We start from the raw sequence: 24,687 nt of genomic DNA, 5'->3' as shown, positions 1-24,687 counted from the left end.
TTTTTACATTGTTTTTTTAAAATGTTGAGATTTGTTAAAAAAAATCAAATCTTTCATTTCCAACTTCTCAGTATGCAGATGAGAATTTTGTTTGGATCCATACCTGAATTTTTTATTGATCTGTAGTAATACCTTTCCTTCTTTGAAAATAAATTGGTGCTTTAAAACAGTAAAAAGTTTTACCTTCCCATTCATCTTAGAAATTTGACATTTCAGAAGGAGATGCCAAAGGGATATTTAGAGACACTCCTGAGTTGATATAAGCTGAGAGGTACATCTTATCTTTTAAAATGTCAAAATGAAGGTTGGAGGAAAACGATTGTCATTTATCTCTAAATAGCAGGAAACCTTCTGAAGCAAAAGCACTGTATGTATTCCCCTTGTTATTAGTTTTTGGAAACTCAGCTCTGTACATCCTTGAAACATTCAGAAGGGATTAGAGAAAAACACTGACTTCTTTTTTTATTATGGAAGAAAAAAAATCTATTCCCATCTGTGAAATAAGAGTCATAGTAGGTATTGAAAGTTACTAGAATAAATAGTTGGTTACAAACACCTATCTCCACTCTTGACCAGTGTACCAGTATAAAGAGACTCTGTAAAGACAATTCCACATCTGTGCTTCCCCTAGTGGAACTACTATTTTCTCTCAAATAAGTGTATTAATGAATGATTAATAAGATTATTTTCTTGATTTTATTTATTTCAAGCTAACCTGACTGTGAAGGTGGGACCAACTTCCTGTGTCTTAATGGACTGATATCTACAGGCTCTGAGAACAAAAGTAGTTCTAACAATAAGTCAAAATACTCTCTGAAAGTTATGGTACCAGCAGCGTCTCATATTGCAGGTCTGTCAAGTTTTCCATATGGAGTTCCCCAGTCACTGCAGAAGTCTAATATGGAGCTCACCACATGCACAGTTTGAATGTAAATATCATGGGTCATACTAAGAAACTTGGTCACAGGTGTCTTACCAGAGACAGAAGAAGAAAGCATTTTCAGCAAACAGCAGAAATTGCAAAACTGAGTTATGCAATATGGATATATACACATATATATGAAAGACTTTGCTAAAAACTGAAGACAAAATTCCTCATCTGACAGAAGGGGAAAACTAAAATTAGTGCTTGTGACAAGTCAGTCATCTATGTCATTGATAGATCTCATCTGTAAATGACAATTTGCTATGCAACTGTACTGTGGATCATGCTGCCTGTGAGAGAGAAAACTGAAAGAGCTACTGAAGAAAACTGTTTTGTGGCTTATAATATAGTATAACCAATTTCACAAGAGACAGTAGTTGGCTATGGTAAACAGATGAACCAAGATCTAACTTCTGTCAGGTAGTTATTTTCTAATAAATATGAGAGTATGACATTTGTACACATACAGAATAGCCAAAGGCAAGTCCACTGCATAGGTAAGTAAAATACTAGGGAAACAAGGTTTTCTGAAGCTTACTGTTGAAGTTATGGTCCTATCAAAATATAAGTCCAAAATCCTTTCTAATGTACTCTTTTTATTCAGTGTGTGTTTGCAGAAGAATTCTAGGAAGCAGTGCAGTGATTATAGAAATGGTTCCTCTGAAGGTTTTGTTTGGTTTTGTTTTTCTTTTCTCCTTTTTTTTGGTCTGACAGGATCCTTTGTAAATTATCCTTTCAATCTTAGGGCACAAAAGGGCTCTTGAACTGACACGAAGGAGTAGAATTCAGTGTTTAGGTAAAAGTTAATGGTGTGTTTCATCATTTTCTTTTTGAAATAATGATTCCAAAAATTGTAATTTGAAGATGAAGTATAGTGTTTATAGACTAAATTAATAATGTCATTCATCTCTGATCTTTATTTGGAAATAGGAATGATCTCTATGGGCAGCTGAGACACACAGAATATGCTGTCACAGTGAGAACAGTTGATCTTTGTCAAGGGTTCATATTCACAACACATCTGTCATCTAACATGTATTCTGGAATTCTCAAGAGCTGAGAAATCTTTACACTGTCTTACAAAGGTTTCTTTGATAGAGGTTTATGCCAGATGATTGCATCTTAGAGGATATTATTTCAATTTAGTATTAAGTAGTCTGGAGAAAATTGGATGTTTTTGAGACTACTGAGACCCATTTTAAAAGCAAAATCTTCATCCAAGCAAGAAAAAGTCAATGTGCCCTCCCTCACAGTCATTTCTGAACCAGCTATGGTGATTTAGCCATGTCTTAATCCATTTTATTCAGCATTATACCTTGGCCAAGTTTTGGAATGTGTGAAAAACTTGTCAATTTAAGTTTGAGGAGAAAAGATCACTACATAGTATTCATGTACATGTACAGAGGCCTAGGTATCTTGTTTTCTTTTCTCTTTTTCTCCTTATGGAGATATTTTTATGACACCTCATCCACACACAGAAAAGAAGGAAAATTAAGAGGATTTAGGATTCTTTGAAGGTTACCTGATGAAAAAACAAAATTACTTCAGTAATCATATCCATTCTCTGGATCCTTCCTCCTGACAGCCCAAATCAATCAACACTTGTCTGCAGAACAAGGTCATGACCAGGTTTTAGAAATTGTTAGCAATATCTGACTAAGTAAATTAACAACAAGTGGGACTACTAGTGAATCTGCCTTGTACCCATACCTAAGTCTGGAGAACTTCTAATATTGCTGACTATATTACAAACAAACAGATACAGAAAAACATAATGAATAGCCTAAGGATTGATTTAGGAACTCCTGCTTCTGTGACCTGCATATCAGATCCCAAAACCTCCTCATCTATTATAAGAGGCTAGAGCTTCACCTACAATTTAAATCTTCCTATCATACCTCTTCAGATCTCTGCAGAGTAGATGAGATATAATAATAAAGAGCTCAACTGATTGCACGGATATAAGATTCAGGTCTCTATTTTATCCTAGTGATAAATACTGAGGAGTGGTTACCTGGCTACATTATTTAGCTCCAGAAATTTACTCCTTCTCTATAACAATTCCTAGAAATATATGTCGCTAGAAAGGGAGATATTCATGTGGCATATAAAATAAAACTTGAAATTATGGCCAAGTCTGGATTAAAATGTATGCACAAGTAGGTACAGTTCCATACCTCACCACCATTACTTGTCCAAAGAAATTATGAAATCCAAGTTCAGCTTTTGGGTATCTGCTATCACCTTTTCTTGCAAAAATGAGTGAGTGAAAACAAACAGAATCACAGAATATGAAGGGATCCACAAGGATCATCAAGTGCAACCCTTAACCTGGCACAGGACCATGCCCAAGAGTTACACCATGTACCCATGAGTATCATCCAAATGCTCCTGAAACACTTAGTGTGCACTTAAAAAGGCTATTTGCTTTATTTACAAACTACGAGGGAAATTCCAATTTCTACATCAACTCCAACTTCAAATGTCACTTAAGTTGCATGATAGCCTTGGGGAATATGCATGGAAGATACCAAGAAGTGCAAGGTTATTAAAGTAAGTATTTTTTTGCTTATATTATAGTAGTGTTGTTGTATGGGCAGGATATTTTCTTTGCTTAGTCTTTTCTGGTGTATGATCATGGAGTTATACAACTTTTGTGATTTATGGAGAAAGAATTGGCAGAATTATCAACAAATTAATAGAACTCAAGGTTTTCCTGTTTCCTACAAAAGATGCTAACTTATTTTGCCATCTGAGTAGATCCAAATTCCAAATGAATGCTATCTTTCAAATATATATGCCATAACATTTGGTATTAATGGGTTTCTCATAAATCAATGAAAAATTTTTAAGGTAAATTTTTTCACTAAGTAAAAAATTTCCAAAGGTAATGCAGAACAAATTCCTAATGTTGTGAATATATATCTATTTTTTCAGTTTAAACTTGCTCAATTATAATATTTAAAAATAATATCTCCTTGAAAATATCTCCTTGAAAATGTAAATATTTATCCCTAAAAAAGATATACCTGGAGAGGTTGTTTTTAGTGTAGGATTTAAGCCTCAGGAAAGGAGATAGAACTTTGATCCATGGTTTAATTGTTAAGTGGCTCAGAGAAGTGACATCTTAATTTTGAATAAAAGTTTTACTTTTAGGCTAGCAGTCCTTTAAACATATTCAATAACAGAGAAAATAAAAATATTCTCTAAATTAAAAGATTCCAATTGTAGAAGAAGAAGATTTATTTTTAAAACCTATCTACATAGAGTATGTCCAAAATATTTCTTTACCTTACTCTCATTTAGCTTCTACACACATAAACCAAAACAGGAAGAAGCCATTAATTATAAACTTATGTGTTTGCAATATACATGAAATAAAAATATTGTCTAATGAGAGAGATATTTGTGAAATTGTCTTAACAAGATAAAATTTCAAATTCTAGAAAAGAAATTCAAACTACACATTCCTGGCAGAGCGCAGAATCATAGAATCACTTTTATCAGAAAAGACCTTTAAGGTCAACAAGTCCAAGTGATTACTCAGTACTGCCAAGGCCACCATTGGACCATGTCCCTAAGTGCCACATCTACATGACTTTTAAAGACCTCCAGGGATGGTGACTCTACTATTTCCTTGGGCACCCTGATCCAGTGCTTGGCAGCCCTTTCCATGAAGAAATTTTTTCCTAATATCCTACCTAAACCTCCCATGGCACAGCTGGAGGCCATTGCTTCTTATCTGGGAGAACAGATTGACATGCACCTCACTGCAACCTCATTTCAGGTAGCTGTAGAGAGCAATAATGTCCCCCCTAGGCTGCCTTTTCTCCCATTTTCCCTCAGCTGCTCCTGGTAAGACTTGTCCTCTAGACTCTTCACCAGCATAGAATGTTGCAAATTTATCATTCATTTTAATTGACTCTCATTGCATTTTTCTAATTAGCAGAAAAATGGAACAAAAGTGTTGAAATGTCTCTGAGTTGCCCTTTCTGCACAACTTTCTGCCCTATGTATGGATTAGGAATCCATTTGCTTACAGTTTTGGAATGCAGTTATTTCTGAAGTTCATAACCTCTCAGTTCCCGTGTCTTCATTATAACATTAGATATAGGGTTTCACCTTATTTGGTCATGGAAGACTAATTAACATGTAAGCAGACTTCAGCAAAGTAGTTTGATGACTCTTAATGGTATATCTTAGAACAGAAGAAAAATATTTTCACTTCTTTATATTACATGATCAGTCCCAAAAGCTTTCATAATGTTAATCTTGCCTCAGTACAGTTCAAAAGATTTTATTCCAAATTAAAAAAAAAAAAAAAATCATCTTGAGATGCTCCCTCCAAGATGTTACTGGTAACTGGAAGAGAAAGTGAGCTACACTGGGGAAGAATTTTGACCTGTTTGGAATGATAGTTTCCTTATTTCCTCCTCTGTATTCTAAATAAACTAATCTTTAGCATCTGTTGTAAACATTCACAAAGTCATCACAAAAACATTCAGCTATCTTTCACAGGCTGTAACACCTCCCCACATTCTCTGTAGAGCAGAACCATATAGTAGGAGCTCTAGTATTCCTAGCCCATAGTAACAGCAGGTGCTGCAAAGTTTCCACCCAGCTTGAGTGTCTTGCATGAACATCAGACACTTGCAGGACCTCTGTAATTTTCCTGGCATCTTGCCCCAACCTTAGTTATTTTGTGCTTTGCTCTCTGACTGGAAAAGAGAACAACAAACTTGCATAGCTCTGCCTGAAGTTCAACTATTAAACTAATACTTATGCATATTTTTCCAGATTTTATCCCATCCTTTTCTATACAGCAGAAAAACCCATTTTCAGATGATAACTTTTTCAGCCTATTGTGGTTTTTCAAACTACCTGTCCTGTATTCACAAATCTTCTAATGATTCTCAAACATGCCCATATAAACACAATGTTTTCTTATTTAGGGAGCCCCCGGTGGTCCAGGGGAAAATACACTGCACTGTCACTGCAGAGACCCAGGTTCGATTCCCGGTCGGGGCCCCTCCCCGGGCAGATGGAGCTCGTTAGCCCATAAGGCAATCCATCTACGTCCTGAGGACCTCGCTGCCACCGTCCAAGCGTGCTTGGCCCCGGCAGATGAACCTCAGGATTAAAGGGTGGGCTCAGTTCCGCGCACACTGTGTCTCACCTAAAAATCCAATGCGCAGGCTGGAAGGTGGAAAGACCTTCCCCGGTTCTTCGTTCGCGAAGAGACTGGCCATTATTTCTTATTTAGTAAACCTTCACATAGTCTCGGGTCATATTCAAAATGTGCAGTTCTGGTCTGTATATTCTGATAGATCTTCAAATGTGGATTTATTTGCCCCAGTCTTCGAACATTTATCTTCCCTTCAGTTTACACTCTGATGAAAGGCCATATAATTTTCATCATGAAGAAAGGAAGCAATGGAGCAGTCATAGGAAGAGAGGATACCATACTGGACGTCTGGTAGGACACAGAGCTGAACCCAGGTCTCCTAACTTCTAGTTCACTGTTCCTCTACATTGTGTAGTTTGTTAAACATATCACAGGTTTCCAATGAATGTAGCTGTTTGGCTTCTTTAGCCATCTTTTTAAGCCATTCATACACATTCAGCATATCTATAAAGTTTCTTGAACATTTCCTTCTTGGATGTTAAAAATACCAAAGATATTGCTACTTTCTCATTTCAGGAAACTTTCAAGGAATTATCTGATATTTCTTTAGTATTATATTTAGTAATAATACAGCAGTCTCAAATCATAACTTTGCCAGTATAATGAAAAGACATAGAGATGTCCTCTGCAGATGTAGAAATTGATGGTCCTTTCTAAATTTTTAATAAAGCTTTTGAGACGTACTCAGTTATTCTGCCTGCATATTTGCAAGATTTTGCTGGCTGTTACATTCTGGTCAAAGGCCCATTCATCATCTAACCTTTTTTTATTAATTTCCTTTGCTAATATATCAATAGAGTGCAGCTTCAGCTGTAATTACGTAAGTGCTTATACATAAAAAATGCATACTGTCATGTTCATAGAAAACGAACATTTACTTTATGGTCAATATTTCAGCCTTACAGCTTACATTTACTATGTTCTTATGGTCATGTAACTGATAATCCTTCACCTCCCCAAAACTACAATACATTCATCATGCTATAAAACTATTTCAATAGAAGACAAGATGTACACAAAATGTATCTAATATAATTGAATGAGTAATAATTAGTAACACTCAAATGATGAAATAGAAAAAGGCCATAAGACATTGTACTATGCTTTCTATTTTTATGTTTGTTTTTTTTTATTATTGTTTAAGGTAGTGCTTTATTTAAACTTTATGCACACAAGCCATGAAAATGGTATTTATACAGGAGATCTGCAGAAAAATAACAGCTCATGTGTTGGGAAGTTCACATTTTTCATATCTATATCCAAAAAAGTGTTCATGAAATTCTGGTTATAAAATCAATGAAGAATAAAATAATTTATGATTCTCTTATCTTCCCATTTCATTGCCCTGGCATCTAAGCAAGTTGAAAACCCCAAAGAAAAGCTAAGTTTCTGCAACCTAAAGTAAATCAGCAAGGTACTGAATGATAATAAGGATCAGCAGATCAAAACTCCCACCCAACTTGGTGTCATTCATGAACTTAGTGAGGGTACTTTTTGATAGTTGTATTATAGTTTAATATTCACTTCACTAGAAAATTATAACCTAAAATTATTATCAAAATTACTTTAATCTCTAAGATATTAAGTAAATATCTTTAAAATTTTAAATTACTTTAAGATTCTAGCATAGAGACTTCTTCTAGCGACACAAAGTAAAGTGGTTACTCCAATGCAGTCCTCACCTCTATGCACTACTGTGAGAAAAAAAATTAGATCCAGTGCCACTTTATAGTTCTGGCAGCCTCCACAAGTGTGGCAATATCTTTGATTTTCTATGCTTGACATGACACACTGAAGTCTGGATAGAAATATTGTAAAACTAACTTAGTCATTTGTACCTCTTCTGTGAAACTGTCTTTAGCACTTCACAGTGTAGTGTGAAATGCACTGGCCTATCCTGAATGATGACAGAATGAAACAATTGCAAATATATTCTTAAAATGAAATTCCCACAAATTGTTTTTTAAGACAAAATCCTAGCCCTCATCATTGTTTTGCCTGTATCGTGGAAATTATCCTAATTCATTACTAACTGGTAAAAGTCAACATTCCCCTTCCCAGTGCACTAACATCTGCATATGAACATTTTAATTCACATTTAATTTTAATCTTAAGTCATTTCTGAAGCCTCATCAATATTGGTAACTAACCTTGCAAAGCTTTCCTGAAATTGCATTCTCATGTATTTGTAGTGATTTTCCCCATAGTTTCCAAAGTTCCCCTCTTTCCAGAGTAATGGTGACCTAGCAAAGTTCCCCTTGTGATCTTTCTTACATGAGCTGTGTATAAATCACTAAAAAAAAATCAACAACAAATCACTGGACACTTCTGGTTCAAAAGAAACTTGCAAACAAAATATAATGAAGCTGTATTATAAAATGTATGGATCTCTCACTTGTGATAAATGAAAGGAATAGGTGTGTCTCTGGGGAGAGTGCCCCACTGCACTTATTTCTGGAGAAGGAAGAGAGAGAGTAGGTTGAAAAAGGAGAGTTTGGGCTGTTACTGATCTGGAAATTCATCACTTCATATAGGTAAGTAATTGCAGAGTAGAGCATTACATTCTCTAGAGCATTTCAGGTGGCTTTTAGGTAATCAATATAAAATGCTAGAAAAAGACGTGGTTTAGGATGAATGTATCTCACATGGATTATTTCTGCTTGAGCATCTGACAACAGAATTACTCTTTCTGAGAAAAAAACCTACTTGTATTTAGTTCTAAGTTGACATGCCTCTTACTAAAGTGAAAATTTTATCAAATTTATTTACAGATTAAAAAAAAAAAGTTTTTTGAGCCCCTGCATTTTTGAAGCAGGAGAAAATCTTGTATTCTCAAAATTCACTCCACTACTAAAATAACATCTTCATTGACTTTACAGGTTGTAAGACAAATTAAGAGTAGAGTATGTAGTGATTCTGCTCCAACTCACTGGAGGCAGTCAGCCATCTAGTGATATATCTGCTCCAGGCAGACAGAGTTCACACATTCAGCCTCTATCACAGGTCTTTTGCTATCTGGTTAGAAAAACAAACAAGCAAATAAAACCCACCAAAACAAAACAAACAAAACCCTTAAAACAAACAATCAAAGAAAGAAGCCTTCACCAAACCAGCCCCAAACAACAAGCCAAATAAACAGTAAATACTTAAAGGGGTGAGTCTAACTTTGGATGTCTCCTTGTAAAATGCTCATATTTTTTAATGCTAACATGAATGGTGATTGAACAAAATTTCTAGGAAGAAGAGAGTTTGAGTGTTTTCCTAAAAATAAAAAAACCATCTGAAATTATACTAAATTTATACCTCAATTACAGTTGAAATATTTAGATCCTTAAGCTATGAAATGTGCATAGCCTGAACTGTATCACATACATGTGATATCACTTCTTTGGGATGTTAAGTTGTATCCTGCGTCAGATATGCTCATGCACTAATACAGTCAACTTCAGTAAGAGTCACATGGATAGACCTGAAGTCAAAATTAAGGTCCCATCTGCTGTAGGAGGAAAAGGTCAATGCAAAATAAGGACCTTAACATTTGAATAGATGTATTAAATTATGCCTCTAAAAACAGTGAAATAGTTACCAGAAAACTGTATTTATGGTAATTGTGTCAATTGTGAATAGCCTCTCAGCAAAGATTGAAACAAGATTTAGCCTTCCTGACATGAATAGAGAACCACAACTTAAATCTACATAATGGAATATAGGGAAAAAAATTAGTTCATTTACATACCAAAGGAGGCTACAAAGGCTTAGATTCATTGTGCCTTTGACAATTTGACTCCAGGCAAAGGTACTGAGATACTTTTGAAGTTGTGAGAACATAAGCATGTAAAGGGAGTAGCAGGTCTTTACTCATTACATATTTGTAAAGGATTTTTAAAAACTAACTTTGAAGATAGAAAGAGGAGACTTCTCCAGTGAGAAAGTTTTCCTGTACTTGGCAGTTAATATTTTCCTTTCTTATAGTAAATGCCTTTGCATGGCACCAAGAAGAACTTCAAGGCCAGATACAAGCTCATACCGTGCTGTCAGTTTTATTCCAAAAAGAAGACAAACCAGCCATAGCACTCGAGTGAGGCTTATTCAAGACTTAAAGCGACAGCTTTTTTGTTCTGGTTTCTGTGGGCAAAACCCATCACTGACCATGATTTTGAGTAAGTGAACTGATCTGACTGAAAGTGTAACTTAGGTGAGCTTTAGCTTATGGACTGTTGGGGATAAAAGAAATAATAATTAAAAAAAAAATCAATAGCTTCAATACCTGCATTTAAAGAAGTGACCAGAGTTACCTCTCCTGAATACTACCTGCAGCATTATCTAACATATTTTGAAAGAGGGAGGAGAAGAGAAAAAAATAAAATATTACAGAGAAAAAATAAAGTGTCAGAGACTATGAAGAAAAGGACAGAATGTGGGACAGGACCATGTCTGTCAACAGTGTCACCTGGTATCTCTGCTACCTATTGGTGTCCCTAACTCTACCACTAGTAGCTTTGGTAGCCATGCACTTGCTTCATAATTCCAATAGACTTTTTTACATAAATCAACTGTGCTGTTGGGACACATTAGGAAAAAACCTAGAAGCTAAATCTTGCTGGTCCCTTTTGACCACATACAGCTTAAACACACTCCCACTCAGGGACATAAAGTCTGAATGGTCTGTTCCAAATGCACTAAAGCAAGATTTATATAAAGGCACAAGGCTAACACTAAAATATAAAATAATCACATTTTTCCAGTAAAAAATTCTTAAAACTTGCAAGAGAATATGTCAGTGAGATGATATGAATAAGAAATATAGCTGGTTGTCCACAGCTTAAGTCTTGAGATGGGGTGACTTTACAGTTCAGATCTGCTTATCTACTTCGTGTGCTGTGCTACAAGTCTGATCTGTCAATGTAAAGCACTGAGGATATTAACCCTGCCCAACTCTGTAAGTTCTCTTTGACCATACCTTTGATTCGGTTTTAATTAAATGTGAAAGCATTGTATGAAAAACCCTATTTTACACGTATCTGAAGACATTTCAATATTAATCCTCAACAATTCTCTTTTTTAAGACCCACTAAAATGATTCTGCAGTGGGAGAAGGAAGGAAATACAATTGTTGATGCTTTTTGAATCATAAACTAGTTTTCTTTACATGTCTTTAAAAAAATCCCTTTTAAAAATTAAATGTGAAATTAAGAAAATCTGTGCTAAGAACCACACTTTCACAGTACTACAATTTTACACTTTTATTTAAACAAAAAAAGCCATAATCGAGACATTACAGTTGTGAAAAATGTTAAAGAAATCACTGAACTGTTGGAAATCACTGACTAAACAGATGTAGCTAAATTAAGGTAGCCTTTTTTGAGAATATAACCTGTTTGCAAATACAAAGAATGTGTTCTTAATTCAATTTATTTTACTATTTAAACTCAATTATTATTTTACAACAAGAAATAAATAGGATTCTTTTTAAAAAAGTAGAAATATATTTTCTTTTTCTAACCTTTGAATAAACATTACATGAAAGAAAATGAGCTCTATTGGCTACTTATCTTGCAGGATACAATGACCAGAAATTAAATTAGAAAAGCATTATATACACTTTACAGTACACAGATAAACAATTTTTGAATGCTAGATTTGTATAATTTTAATTGAATTCCAATTTCCACTCTAATGAAGCTTGACAGAAATCACAAGTAAAAATTAAATCATTATCTAGCAAAAGAGATATGCACCATTTACCATTCTTGATTATTAAAAACCCTACAAAAACAACTTGAAAGGACTAAGAATCTGGATAAATGGTTCCTAAAATATAGATTTTTTTTATTAGACATATTTTCTGATTATCTTTCTCTCTAAGAGTGAAAGGCACAAATTTAGTGAGAAAGGCTGTATTCAGTTACCATATTAATAACCAGCCAACAGGAATCAGTGTTTTTCTTTTCCATTCTTTCAGGAAAAAAAAACAATAGATGATATATGTAAAAAATTTTAAAGTTGCTATTTTGAAATCCAGGTTCCTTGTTTGTTGCTTTAAATCATGATTAAAATTGGTGTTTTAATCAATCAATTAATCAATTTTTTCAATCATTTTGATTTAAAGCAATTCACCCTCCACTACTTTACATACGGTTTAAGTTGGTAAAATAAGTAAGGTAAAAAAAAATAGTTTCTGCTTTCCAGGGCAGACCAGTAAAAGCAGCACAAATCTACTTCTTATTCAGTATTTACATTGTAGGCAACAGGTAAAAGTGCACAAAATAATTAAAGACTAGCTTGTTCAAGGTTTAGGTAACTGAGAATGTAAGTAGTTACACAGATTTCATTTTTAAATCAGGGGTAATTGATCTCCCCAATAACTTGAAAATACTAGTAGTATTTTAAACACATTCCTTATTATATAAATAACCTTAAAATATGTTCCAAATACTTATGAGCACCAGAATCTTTCAAAGAAAAATGAATAAATGTTCAGACCTACAGTCCAGCTCTTTGCCCATAAGTAAAGGGGAGTCAACTGTACACAGACCCTTTCAGCCCATTATGGACTAGCAACACCTTAGCCACCTCGTTTATAGGTTTTAAGTCTTCCTGCTGCCCATAGGTAGCTAACTTTCTAAGAGCTACCTAAAGTAATGACATGTAAGAGTTTCCCTGTACCAACTGAACATGCACAGATAATGTATCAGCTGTGAGTAGCATTGTCCACAAATTCTTAAACCTAAAACTTAAGATAGTAAATCTGGCCTCACTCTTCCTTCACCAGGCCATGAGAAAGTACCAAGGCTGGAGCCAAACTAACCAGCTCAGTTGTCCAGGCCTGCAGTCAAAGGGGAGTACAAATTTTAAGGAACTTCAGTGAGATTTTGGAGCTTTTGTTTCCCAAAAAACTTTATTACAGGCAGGGTTTTCTGACTTTGTGTCTCTCTGGGTAACTAGACTGTTAATTTTATCTGGTAGTTCTGAACAAGAACAGACTAATTCCTTCAAAAATCATTGCTAAAATAGTTGTATTCTCCTTACCCTGCTGTAAAAGGTATACCATCTGCTTCCTTGTCAACACTGAAAGCCAGAGAAAGGAGACACCTTTCCATTTTGAAAATTCACTAGGTGGTAAATGAATTCTATAGAAACCTTCTAGTTCCAAGCTTGAGCAGCAGTTTAAATGAAGGGTAGGAAACTTCATATGTGTAAATGCTAGGAAACACCTCATGTGCCTTTAGCCATCATAATAAATCATCTAATCTAATTTATTCATCTAGGACCCTGTTGCAGTTGGCACAACTAGCACCTCTAGCAGCAACTCATGAATTAATATGAGAAGCAGCAATCTTCCTCTTGCCTCTAGTCTGATTTTGTTAAAGTTTTTGTCAACTGGATGCTACTGTTAGCTTCTGGCCATCAGACTTGTGAAGTCATAAGGATTTTACCCTCTGGCTCCTGCATGTTATTTCTCATACATTATTAGTTTCATGTCTATTAATCTTCAAGCATGCAGATCTTTTTGCCTTTTGAAATGGTTAACATCTTAAAACATTTTGTAATTATCAACAACCTTGAGCATAGGACTGAAATCCTGAAAAGCTAATTTTGATTTTGTCACTGACAAGTTGCGTGTGGCCTCAGGGCTAGCCTGTCTCCTAGCAGACAGCTGCTACCAGATAGAGGAAATATGTCGTTGCACAGCTCTCAGCAGCAAAATAAGGACCAGACTGTAACTCATTGCCTTATTTCTGTTTGACTCCTGCTTCTCTCTTGCTCCGCTGGAGAAGTAAGTTGTGGTAGACAGACAACTGGCATGGAAACCTTGTCTTTCTCCTTTCCTCACTTCCCCGTATTAGATCAGTGCACAGTCTCCAGGATGCTGCAGCAAGCAGAGCTGAATCTCTGTTCATTCTTCCCTGCATTGGAGGATAAAGTGTCAGGGGACAGCCATCAACCTTGCACTGTGACCTGCGAGTGATTGGACTAGAAAGGACCAACTATAAAGCCGCTGCTGGAGCTACTGTGCCCATACAGATTAAGCTGTATATTGCTTGAAGCCATTTCTCAGAGGTGCCAGGCTCAAGGTCAAGCGATATGGGAAGAATTCAGAGATGCTGCTTGCCACTGAAGGGAGAAAATTTGTGCTGCCCAAACTCAACTAGAGTGGAAGCTGGGCAGAAATGTGGGGGACAATAAAAAGATTTTTTTAAAATCTATTAAGGGCAATAAGCAGTATAGAAATACTGGCCCATTGCAGGATGAGGAAAGTCACCTCACAAACAGGGGTGGAGACAAAGAAGTGCTGTTTAACACTTTCTTTACTTCTGTCTTTGACATGGATGATGAACCAAGGAGTCTCAGTGCGCTGAGCTGGAGGACGATGACTGCGACAAGGATCAACTGCCAGTCAACCCTGAAATTGTGTGGGATCTGCTGCTTCATCTGGATCCCTACAAATCTGTGGGACCTAATGGGATTCATCCCAGAATCTCCAAAGAGCTGGCTGATGTCGTCGCAAAACCTCTCTCAATGATTTTTGAGTAGTCTTGGGAATCTGGAAAGGTCTTACCTGACTAGAAGCTGGAGAACATTATTCCAGTTTTCAAGAACACCAAGAAGCGGGACCCCAGAAACTATAGGCCTGTCAGTCTCACTTAAGTGCCTGGTAAAGTTATGGAGAAGATTATTCTGGGAAGTATTGAAAAACACCGGAAAAACAATGCAGTCATTGGTCACAGCCAGCATAGCTTCATGAGAGGAAAGTCCTGCTTATCAAACCTAATTTGGTCTATGACACGGAAATCGACCTAGTTGATCAAGGAAAGTCAGTTGATGTAATCTTTTGGATTTCAGTAAAGCTTTCAGTCCTGTCTCTCACAGGATCCCTCTGGACAATATGTCCATCACACAGCTGGATAAATACATCATGTGATGGGTGAGCAATTGGCTCAAGGATTGAACACAGAGGGTAATAGTGAGTGGGGTAACATCAGACTGGTGACCTGTCACTGGTGGGGTTCTGCAGGACTCCATCTTAGGCTCTGTGCCCTTCAACATCTTCACAGATGACTGGGATGCAGGACTGGAAGGGATACTAAGCAAGTTTGCAGATGGCACGAAACTCAGAGAAGCTGTTGACTCTGAGCAGGAGGCCCTGCAGAGAGACCTCGACAAATTTGAGGACTGGGCAATCACCAACTGTAGGAAGTCCAACAAGGGAAAGTGCCAGATTCTGCACCTGGGATGGGGCAGCCCTGGATGTACATACAGACTGGGGAGTGAGATGCTAGAAAGCAGTGCTGCAGAAAGGGACCTGGAGGTCCTGGTAGATGGCAAGTTCAGTATGAGTCAGCAGTGCCCTGGCAGCCAGGAGGGGTAACCATGACCTGGGGGGCATCAGGCAAAGTATCGCCAACCAGCTTAAGGAGGTGACTGTCCCACTCTGCTCTGTACTGGGGCAGCCTCACCTTGAATATTGTGTGCAACTTGAGGCACCGCAATATAAGAAGGATATTAAGCTATTAGAGAGCATCCAAAGGAGGGCAACGAAGATGGTGAAGGTCCTTGAGGGGAAGCTGTATGAGGAGCAGCTGAGGTCTCTTGGTCTGTTCAGCCTGGAGGAGACCAAGGGATGGAGACCTCATTGCAGTCTACAACTTCCTCATGAGGGGAAAAGGAGGGACAGGTGCTCTTGTCTGTGGTGATCAATGACAGAACCCAAGGGAATGGCCTAAAGCTGTGTCAGAGGAGGTTTAGGTTGGCTATTAGAAAAAGGTTCTTCACCAGGATGTTGGGTGCTGGAACAGGATCCCCAGGGAAGTGGTCACAACCTCAAGCCTGACAGAGTTCAAGAAGCATTTGAACAATATTCTCAGACACATGGTGTGACTCTTGGGGATGGTCCTCTGCAGGACAAAGATTGGACTTGATGATCCTTATGGGTCCCTTCCAACTCGGTATATTCTGTGATTCTGTGAACTACATCTGCCATCGAGCCCAGTCCAATCACTGTGTTCTATAAACACAGCAAAGTAACATAGCTTGCTAGACAATCACTCAGGTGGATCACAGTAAAGATCCTGACCATTACAAGAATACTCAATAACAGCTTAAATGTAACAATAACAATATAATAATTAATATAATTAATATTAATATTTTAATTATGCTAATAATACTAATATTAGACCTTGAGAGTGTTGGAAAGACAGGGTACTTAGTATCTGTACTGAGTTTTTTTTATACAGTTTTAAGGACTTCCACTTTTTAATAGTACATTTCTGTGACTGCAATGACATGCAATATGAGAATGCTGAAGATAATCCTTTGGAATCTTCTCCTAAATACTTGACAGCAGGAGACATAAGTCCTGCCAACTTTCTAAGGACACTTATAAATTGCTGTCTTCAGAGATCTCATTTTGTCTTTCACACAGTGTACATTTCACCAGTATTTCCACAACTAACAATTTGTAGCTGTGGAAAAGAATAGGTAGCACATGTGGCTTGTGATGCAAGTAGACAGGGCAGGGTCACTGCTTAGTTGCTACATTTTTTTAAGTAACTTAGTCTCACTGTCAGTATCATGATGTTGACCTGAAAGAGCTCCCCATCATCCCTATTCCTCTATCTTTGAATAGATCACAGTCTTGACAAGGGCTGTCAGAAAAAGGTGTCCTGAGATATGCACCCACACACGCTCCACCAGGGCTGGACCAACTCTCTAAACCAGCAGCTACAATGGCCATGGCAGAGCTGAAGCCTGCATCACTGTTGTGCCCTGCTCTCTGATGTGTCAGCATGGTAACTCAAAAGGTAAGGAGCCCAACAGTCTGGCTGATGTGAGACTGACAGTGTAAGATAGAGTTATGAATACCTATCCCAAAGAGCAAGTGTTTTAATCCTAATCAAGTCATGAAGACCTCAGAAAATCATGGGATGGGATGTAGTATGGGGGGAAAAAAAAAAAAAAAAGGAATTCTGTGAAGCAACAGGTATTTTAATACATTATTTGTTTAACCAAACTATTTGTTGCTGAAGTTTATATTTAAACTTTCAAACTGTGAGTGCCAGTACTAGCCCCGGAGGAAAATAAACTGCAGTGAAACATTAGCCTCAGGCAAAATTCTTACTTTTCTACCATGAGTAACATTTCCATCTCATGGATACAGAGTTTAAAAATCAGTCTATTAACATAAGTCCATTCTAAATATGTGAAAACAAAACTAGCCTAAACTAAACTAAAATAGTTATATGGTTTATTCATCTGTCTTACAGAGGGCCAACTTACTGTGGAGCTGGTGCCCTTTATCACCTAAAGTCTATGCTTTGCACAAAAAAAAACACAGAAGAAAGACACACAATATTACAGCCAAGGAATATCTGTAAAAACACTATAAAAGCACAATAAAAACATTTTCACACTCTTCATTTCCGTTTATTATAGGATCTTTGATGTCATTTTAGGATCTTTCATTCTCTTTATTCAATAAACCAAATGACTGAAAAGTCACTTCCAGACTGATTGAAAAGTTTTCTACTTTTAGTATTATTTTTTGGCTAAAAATCTTACTAATTTGGTTATTCCAGAGATTTCCCTGATCACAGCTACAAAATAACAAATGTTTCCAACAAACTTGGTTAAGAATATCCAAATAAACCAGTGTTTGTCTCAGCTGTCAGGCTGAGACACCTGTTTTGGCAGCATTTGCAGCCAAACGTAAATTAGAGATTGGTCCAACTGCTGATTAAAAAATCGAATTGCCTCCTTGCTATGGCTAACCAGGCATCAGCCAATGATTTGACATACTCCTAATATCAACCTTTTAGAAGGAAGGGGGTAACTCATTAATAACACTTAATGCAGAATCCTCTTACAAGTATGAACAATAAAAAATGGAAATGAAAACTACAGCTTTCATGCACTGAAAGACAACACAATCATGAGAAGTAGAATAAAAATAACCTTCAGAAGACTGTTTAAAAGCACCTTTTGTAGTGCCATTATTAAATTCAGATAAACACTGTAAAAAGAAGGTTGGAATGAAATTCAACAAAAAGGGGGTTGTATTTTAAATATATCCTCTGTCTAACTGCAACTGATAAAATATTGTTATGCATCTAAAATATTATTTAAATATGAATGGTCAGGAAATATTAAAATACATGAAACATTCATATTTTAGAATATGTATTTATTGGTTAATGCTATTGCCTTTCATTCTCACAGGCCAAGCTTTGGCATACTTATTTCAGCACAATTTTCTCTGATTCCTTTAGAACTTTATCTGAGTAAGGATTTCAGAGTGTTTACCTTTTACCCTTCAGTGACTACATATACAGTTCACAAATAATCTATGCTCCCTGTGGAAAAATCAGGGCCAACAAAGTAAACTGTTCTGACTCTGGCAAATCTCTGATTATAAGGAACTACCTGAGCAAAAACTTGGGAGCATAAGGCCCTGAAAAGTTAGACATTCCCCTCTTGTATCACTCTAATGAAGCTGCCTAAGTGGTGATGTTCTGCAAATGAGACTAAGGCTATTTTTAGAGGTGTACAGAGAACTAGCTTCAGTAACTGGTAAAAACTCAGGCTACAGGATTGAAAAAGTAAAAAATAGAAAGAAAAGAAAGGAAAAAAAAGCAAAAGGCAATCCAGCAAACAGCATGAAATGATCCTGGAGTAAAAGCATTATTTGATAAGCATAACAAATCTTTTTGACATGCTAGCTCAATTATATTGCTAAAGTATATATATTTTTTAAGTTAATTATATTTGAAAAGAGTTACTGTACCTTCTGCTGTAATCTCGGCCATGATGATGGTAAGAGATACTCTGTTAAAGTGGACAAGATCTACTGTGGCAGCTTAGATTGTACTTCTGGGTTGTTGGCTCTGGCAGGAGCTGCAGAATGAGAAGGAGGGAGCTCCTCTGCTTTGTCTAATTGTGTTCCTTCTTCTTTTGTGCCCCTCTGAAGTGTCTGTTTCCTCTGCAGAATCCTGCCCTCCCAAAGCAACCCAAGGTCTTCCAGAGGCACCACTTAAAGCTCAGTCTAAAGTATCAGCTTCTAACAAAAATAGCCATGCCTCACAGTGAACCTTCAGCACATTTTCCTAGTATCCTCAGAACCATGCACACTACAAATAAAAAGTAAAAAGACACTGATCTAAACAGGACAGGAACTCATGGAGAGGCAACAAAAATCAAAAGAACTGGGAAAGAACTGTTCAACGCTCCTGCAGCCTCTCCAGCATAATTGCAGTTCTTTGGGGAGTATGTCGGGAAACATGAAATATAGAGTTCAAAGTAACCTTATCCATCCCAGTTCAACTTTATTCTTAGCACACTCAGTGCTTAGCACATTCTTCCTGACCTTATTTGGCTTGGGGAGGGTCCTATGAAGCTTACCGCTAAGGGGGAGGGTAAATTTGGGTGATTTTCTCCACTTCGATTCTCAGTTGTAGTTCAGAACCAATTAAGACACCAATTCAAACCTATGAAAATGGTAACTTCTTCAGTTTGGATTTCTTTCATCTTCTAATTTGCTGCAATTATCACACATACCTGTGAAGTTCATCAAAGTATTACAGAACAGTGTTGAAATTTAAATAGTAACAGTTTATATGGTCTAAATACATGAAGGTAATATGCAAAAATATTAAGCAGATAGATTTTTTTTTCTGTGCCTGATTCATGGAAATATTTAAATAGCTCAAAAATTCTGTGATTTTTAAACAAGATTTTATAAAACTGAAAACAAGTAGAATTTTTAAAAGAATTTAGAGGAAGAAAAATATTGACAATTTAAATAAGAATAATGATTTTAAAACCTGACAAACTTTACATTGCACTGCTTGTAATTTCACAGCTGTGGAATTATGTATGTGGTCAATAGATTGAAAATGAAATTAGCAAAAAATTGCCCTTGAGCCAGCATACCTCTACATAAATGTCATGATATAAAATCAGAAACCATCCTAAACAGTTCTTACTCGGGAACCTATAGTCAACTCCTCTTTGCTACATGAATTGGCATTTACACTTCTCATCTTCCCCTCAGGAGATGTAAGCACCTGGCTCTGTGGCAAAGTATAGGGAGAGGAATCTCCTTGTCCAGTGCATAAGATGCAGAAGCAAAGGTTCACTGAGCTGTACAGTCACCAGCAGGATTTTTTTCTTCCCACTACTCTTAACACACTTCAAACCTGTCACTTTACTGAAAATGTTAACTTTTTCTAGTCAAAGCTTACAATCAGTGCTCTGTCCTGTTTGTCCTTTAGCTCTACTGACCAAACGTTTTTCACTGACAAGTTTTCACTACTTGATGCTAAGTACTCAGTGCTTTTCTGATCATCCTTCTAACCCTCTATTTGCTCCTTTAGCCTGTCCTTCAGTAGATCCTCCTCACCAAAGCTGATAAAGGGATTTTAGACACAACCATATTCCTTCAAAAATACTCTTTAATGAATACCAAAATTACATTAAATTAACAAAAGAGCTGCCCACAATAGCTCAGTGGTTAGTAAAGGATGGTAGCAGGTATGATACTCAGGGAAAGCCCTTGTTCTTCTTAATTGTTTCTATTCTGAAGCAGTTCCATTTTACATGAATAGTTAAATATTTTGGGTCATCTGTGTTTTGACAGCTTTGCTACTTGCTTGAGTTGTGAGAGCGACCATCTCATCTGAATACCCAAAGCACGGAGCTAATCAATATTGCAAAGTCAAGATTGTTTTCGCTTGTATTACTATTCAAATTGAAATAAAATAGTAAAGTCTTAGTTTGGATATATGAGGAGAGAGTAATGATGAAAAATTACTGTCTGAATTTTTTCTTGTTTTATGAAGTAAGATCCAGAGATTATGAACCATACTCAGACATATCTGTTTGTATCACTAACTGCATATACATAAATGTCTGTACCTCACTGCTTTCCGTTTCACCTTCTGCCACCTGCTCTCTTTCCCTCCATGCCTTACTTCCTTGCTACTATTCATGCTTACTCTCACTCTTACTTCTGAAACCAAAATATAAGAGCAGAAGAAGTGAGAGAATCCAGATGGAAACCAATTTTCCACAACATCAGCCCAGTGGCCAGAAAAAGAAGTGGTTGATAGCTTCTGCATTCCTTGTATGTACAAAGCATTCATTCTGAGAAGTGGGCTAAAGCTGTCATATGCACCAATATCTTGCAAGTATAATTCTAGGAAATACTATTGGAAGTTACACAGTTGCTCCCTTTAAGGAGGACAAAGTGCCATATTTCCTTCACAGCCTTTCAAAAATATACAGTACTAAAGTGAAACCAAGTTCTGTGTATGTGTCTGTGCATGTACATTTGTTTTGAAAAACAAGCACTGCCATCTGAAAGTAAAACAGAATATCAAATTTATTCTTAAGGAGTCTAAGCAAGGGAAATTCTGAAAATTCTGTTTAGAGCTAGTTAGAAGTTTCGTTAAAATCGGAAATTCAGCTCTTAACTCAATTTAGGAATTTCTTTTACACTACTCTGTAAAATTCATAGTATGCAGAATGACAGCACAAAAGCTATACAACTCTTCATCCAACAAAGTAAACATTAATTTCCTGGCCTAGTTGCATTTCAGTAGGAGCCTTTCTGTCTAACCTATGAGAAATATTCTTTTGTAAGGTGCCCTTTTCTCTCTCCTTGTCCCTCAAACAAAAACAAAACTGAAAAATTGAAACTAATTTGATTCTTTAAAGTGATATCCAAACCTGGACACATGCAATTTCTCCTTATTTTCTTTCCACCATGTCTTGGGCACAATTCAAAAAATGCTCTTGGTTCAAGGTAGCAACAGTACTTCTTTGCACTAAGGGGGGCTACATAGTAAATGAACTGTCCTGTGATGAGTTCTTGCATTCACTGGTGATGGAGGGAACTATAGCAGCAGCTACACCCTCACAGTAGATTCCTGAGATACCCAAGTCTGTGTTTAAGAAAATAAAATGAAGATTCTCTTTGCTCTATAGTTGCCTGGATAAGGAAAAAAGCAGCAATCTTAGGAAGAGTGGAAGAGCAAGTACTATATATTGTAGTAATGCCTGCGTGTAACCCTGTGCCTTTATCTCAGACAACGTCTATTTCACTAAGAATCCTAACTGATGATTCAAAGTTAAGCTACTATTTGAACATTTTTTTTAGGATATCAGAGGCTTACTATTTGGCAGAATCTAATACAAACTCCTGCTTTTAGGTGTAAAGTTGGGTTATTCATATAATTAAGGTAGGAATATACAAATACTTTATGAGCTGATTTCTGGGTTGTCTTGGAGATATTATTAAAAAGGGAATTGGGAGAGACGACAGATCACATCAAATTATGAGGTAATGAGAAGACAGACTTTCATACTGATACAAGGAAACACTGGAGGAATTGAGTACAACTGTCAGCCAACAAGTGAATGAAAAACAAAATTTGAGCTTGTCTGCTAACGTATTACTGACGAATTCTCAGTGTTCAGTCCTAGAAAATCAAACTTTGCATAACAAAAGGTTTATGTATGTCAGTACATGCTCATCAGCACAGCAGGGTCAAAGAAAGGAAACAACTTTAACTCTGATACATCTAAGATGTACCTCTATCAGATGGGAATACGTTGTTATCAGAAACAGCCAGTAATCAACAGAAAGGAACTAAATATAGAATGGAAGTATAATGCCAGGGAGAGGGTGAGTGGTACTGAATCTAGTGAATAGTAAAGACACATGCAGAAACAAATATGGGATTAGAGCGATGTTTGTCAACTGAGCTTTCATGTGCCTATCACTGTGTCTCACCTAAAAAATCCAGTGCGCAGGCTGGAAGGTGTAAAGACCTTCCCCGGTTCTTCGTTCGCGAAGACTCGCCATTACATTACATTACATGTGCCTATGAAGCTGTTTTCCTCTGAAATAGACTTTTATTTTTTTGCTTTATTTTTGTTTAGGAATAATGTTACTTATAGATGAGATTTTCATTCAGTCATACTATTAATACCCTGTGTTTTTCAATACGAATAGGAGCACACATTCTGATGCCTTTGAAGTTCTAATCAGTCAAAAATGTAGTTGTGACTTTCTGTGGACCATCACACATCTCTAAAGTCATTGTTTTTCATTTGTGATTGATATTTCATGATTTACACTAGCAAGAATTTTGGAATCAGCATGACCAAAGTATAGAATTATTTTGGATATGCTAAATCACACCCAAAATGCAGAAGTAAACAAGACTTAGGTATCACATCTGGTCTAGGTTAAATCTTTGTATATGTATGTTTAAGCATTCTCATAAATCAGTCTGCACCACTTTTTCATTTAGATAATTGCATACATAGTACCTTGAAACAACTTCTTATTTAATATGTAGGAGACAACTGGTTGAAGTCTGTAGAAGATCTGTCCTACATTTAATGTGAACAACTGACAGACAGTTCAGAAGCTCTGTCTCTATAGGTAGACAGATCTGGAAGCAAATCAGCCTTTGCCTGGGGACAGCTGACAAGCACACTGGGGCCACATCACCTTGGCACTCTGTGCTCATTCAGGGACATTTTGTAGTTTACTTTACCCAAAAAGAAATTACTCCAAAACTATATGATAGAAACATAGCAGGAAAATATCAATGACATTGACTTTTCTGCTTTACTATAGACAATACTCCCAATTAGTCATTGTACTGCAAAACTGCTGAAATAACCTCAGTCTGGGTGTATGACTGAATAATGAACATTTTCTAACATCCGAGAAGGCCAAAAATTATAAAACTACTTCCAGGAAACAAGAGCATTCTGCTTAGTCTTGCAACCTGGCTAAGTGGACAGTTTGTGGAAGGAAATCAGAGTAAAGAAGCCCCTTTGTTTACAGAGGGGTTTTTTCAGTATTCTCTGCTTTAACTTTACTAAGTATTACTATGAGTTAGGTTCAGGGAGGGCATATTGCAGCATGTCAAGGTTGACTGCATTTGGATGAGCTTTAGCAGTACACTTTAATTTTCTTTACTTCAGAGCAATCTGTATCCAAGCTTTATTGTGTACAGAACATAGAAAGTTGTCAACCAATTGGTAGAGATGGGGATTAACTCTGACACAACATGAATTACCCCTGTTAGAAATACTGGCTGAGAATTGTTCAAATATAATAAGGTACTTGAAGTTCTGGCTGGTCAAAAATGTTCTTGTAAAGCAAGGTGAATTTAGTTTCTATGACTTTCCTAGAGAATAGGAAATTTCTAAAAATTCACTGATTTTTTCCAACATTTTATCTGAAGCCAGGTTTCTATGTTGAAAGAACAAGACTAATATATCACACAAAAAAAACATAACAAAAGAGCAAAATTGTTCCTGAACTTCAAATTTTCAACCGAGCTCCAAATTTCCACTGACACATTTTAAATTTGTCTTAGTCTTATGAAAATTCTCAGTGGAAATAATTTTTTTCCCCAGATATGACCATATTTGAGCACATTTCCAAAAACAGATGAAGAGACAGACAATTTTGAAAAAAAGTCTGATGTGAAAAAACAAAACCAAAAATATGTTCTCGTGTCACATAATTGGGAAAAATATGGAGTAAGACTAAGTC

The 24,687-nt window shown here is 36.5% G+C and overlaps 1 protein-coding gene across 1 annotated transcript in view; it reads right to left on the bottom strand.

Moving 5' to 3' along the window:
• The window catches only part of LOC114068165 (triadin-like), a 41,372-nt gene extending 22,006 nt beyond the window's left edge, over positions 1-19,366 (bottom strand). Inside the window, exon 1 of the mRNA XM_027904083.1 lies at positions 18,895-19,366. Within this exon, the coding sequence (XP_027759884.1) occupies positions 18,895-18,916 (22 nt within the window). The 5' untranslated portion in view covers positions 18,917-19,366. The remainder of the gene's footprint in view (positions 1-18,894) is intronic.
• Positions 19,367-24,687: the final 5,321 nt, after the last annotated feature.

The sequence above is a fragment of the Empidonax traillii genome, unplaced genomic scaffold (assembly GCF_003031625.1).
Source record: "Empidonax traillii isolate 1590-97213 ecotype Southwest subspecies unplaced genomic scaffold, ASM303162v1 scaffold1007:size422511, whole genome shotgun sequence".
NCBI classification, from domain to species: domain Eukaryota; kingdom Metazoa; phylum Chordata; class Aves; order Passeriformes; family Tyrannidae; genus Empidonax; species Empidonax traillii.
The sequence above is the reverse complement of the archived record's forward strand: the minus strand, read 5'-3'. Positions and strand labels throughout refer to the sequence as shown.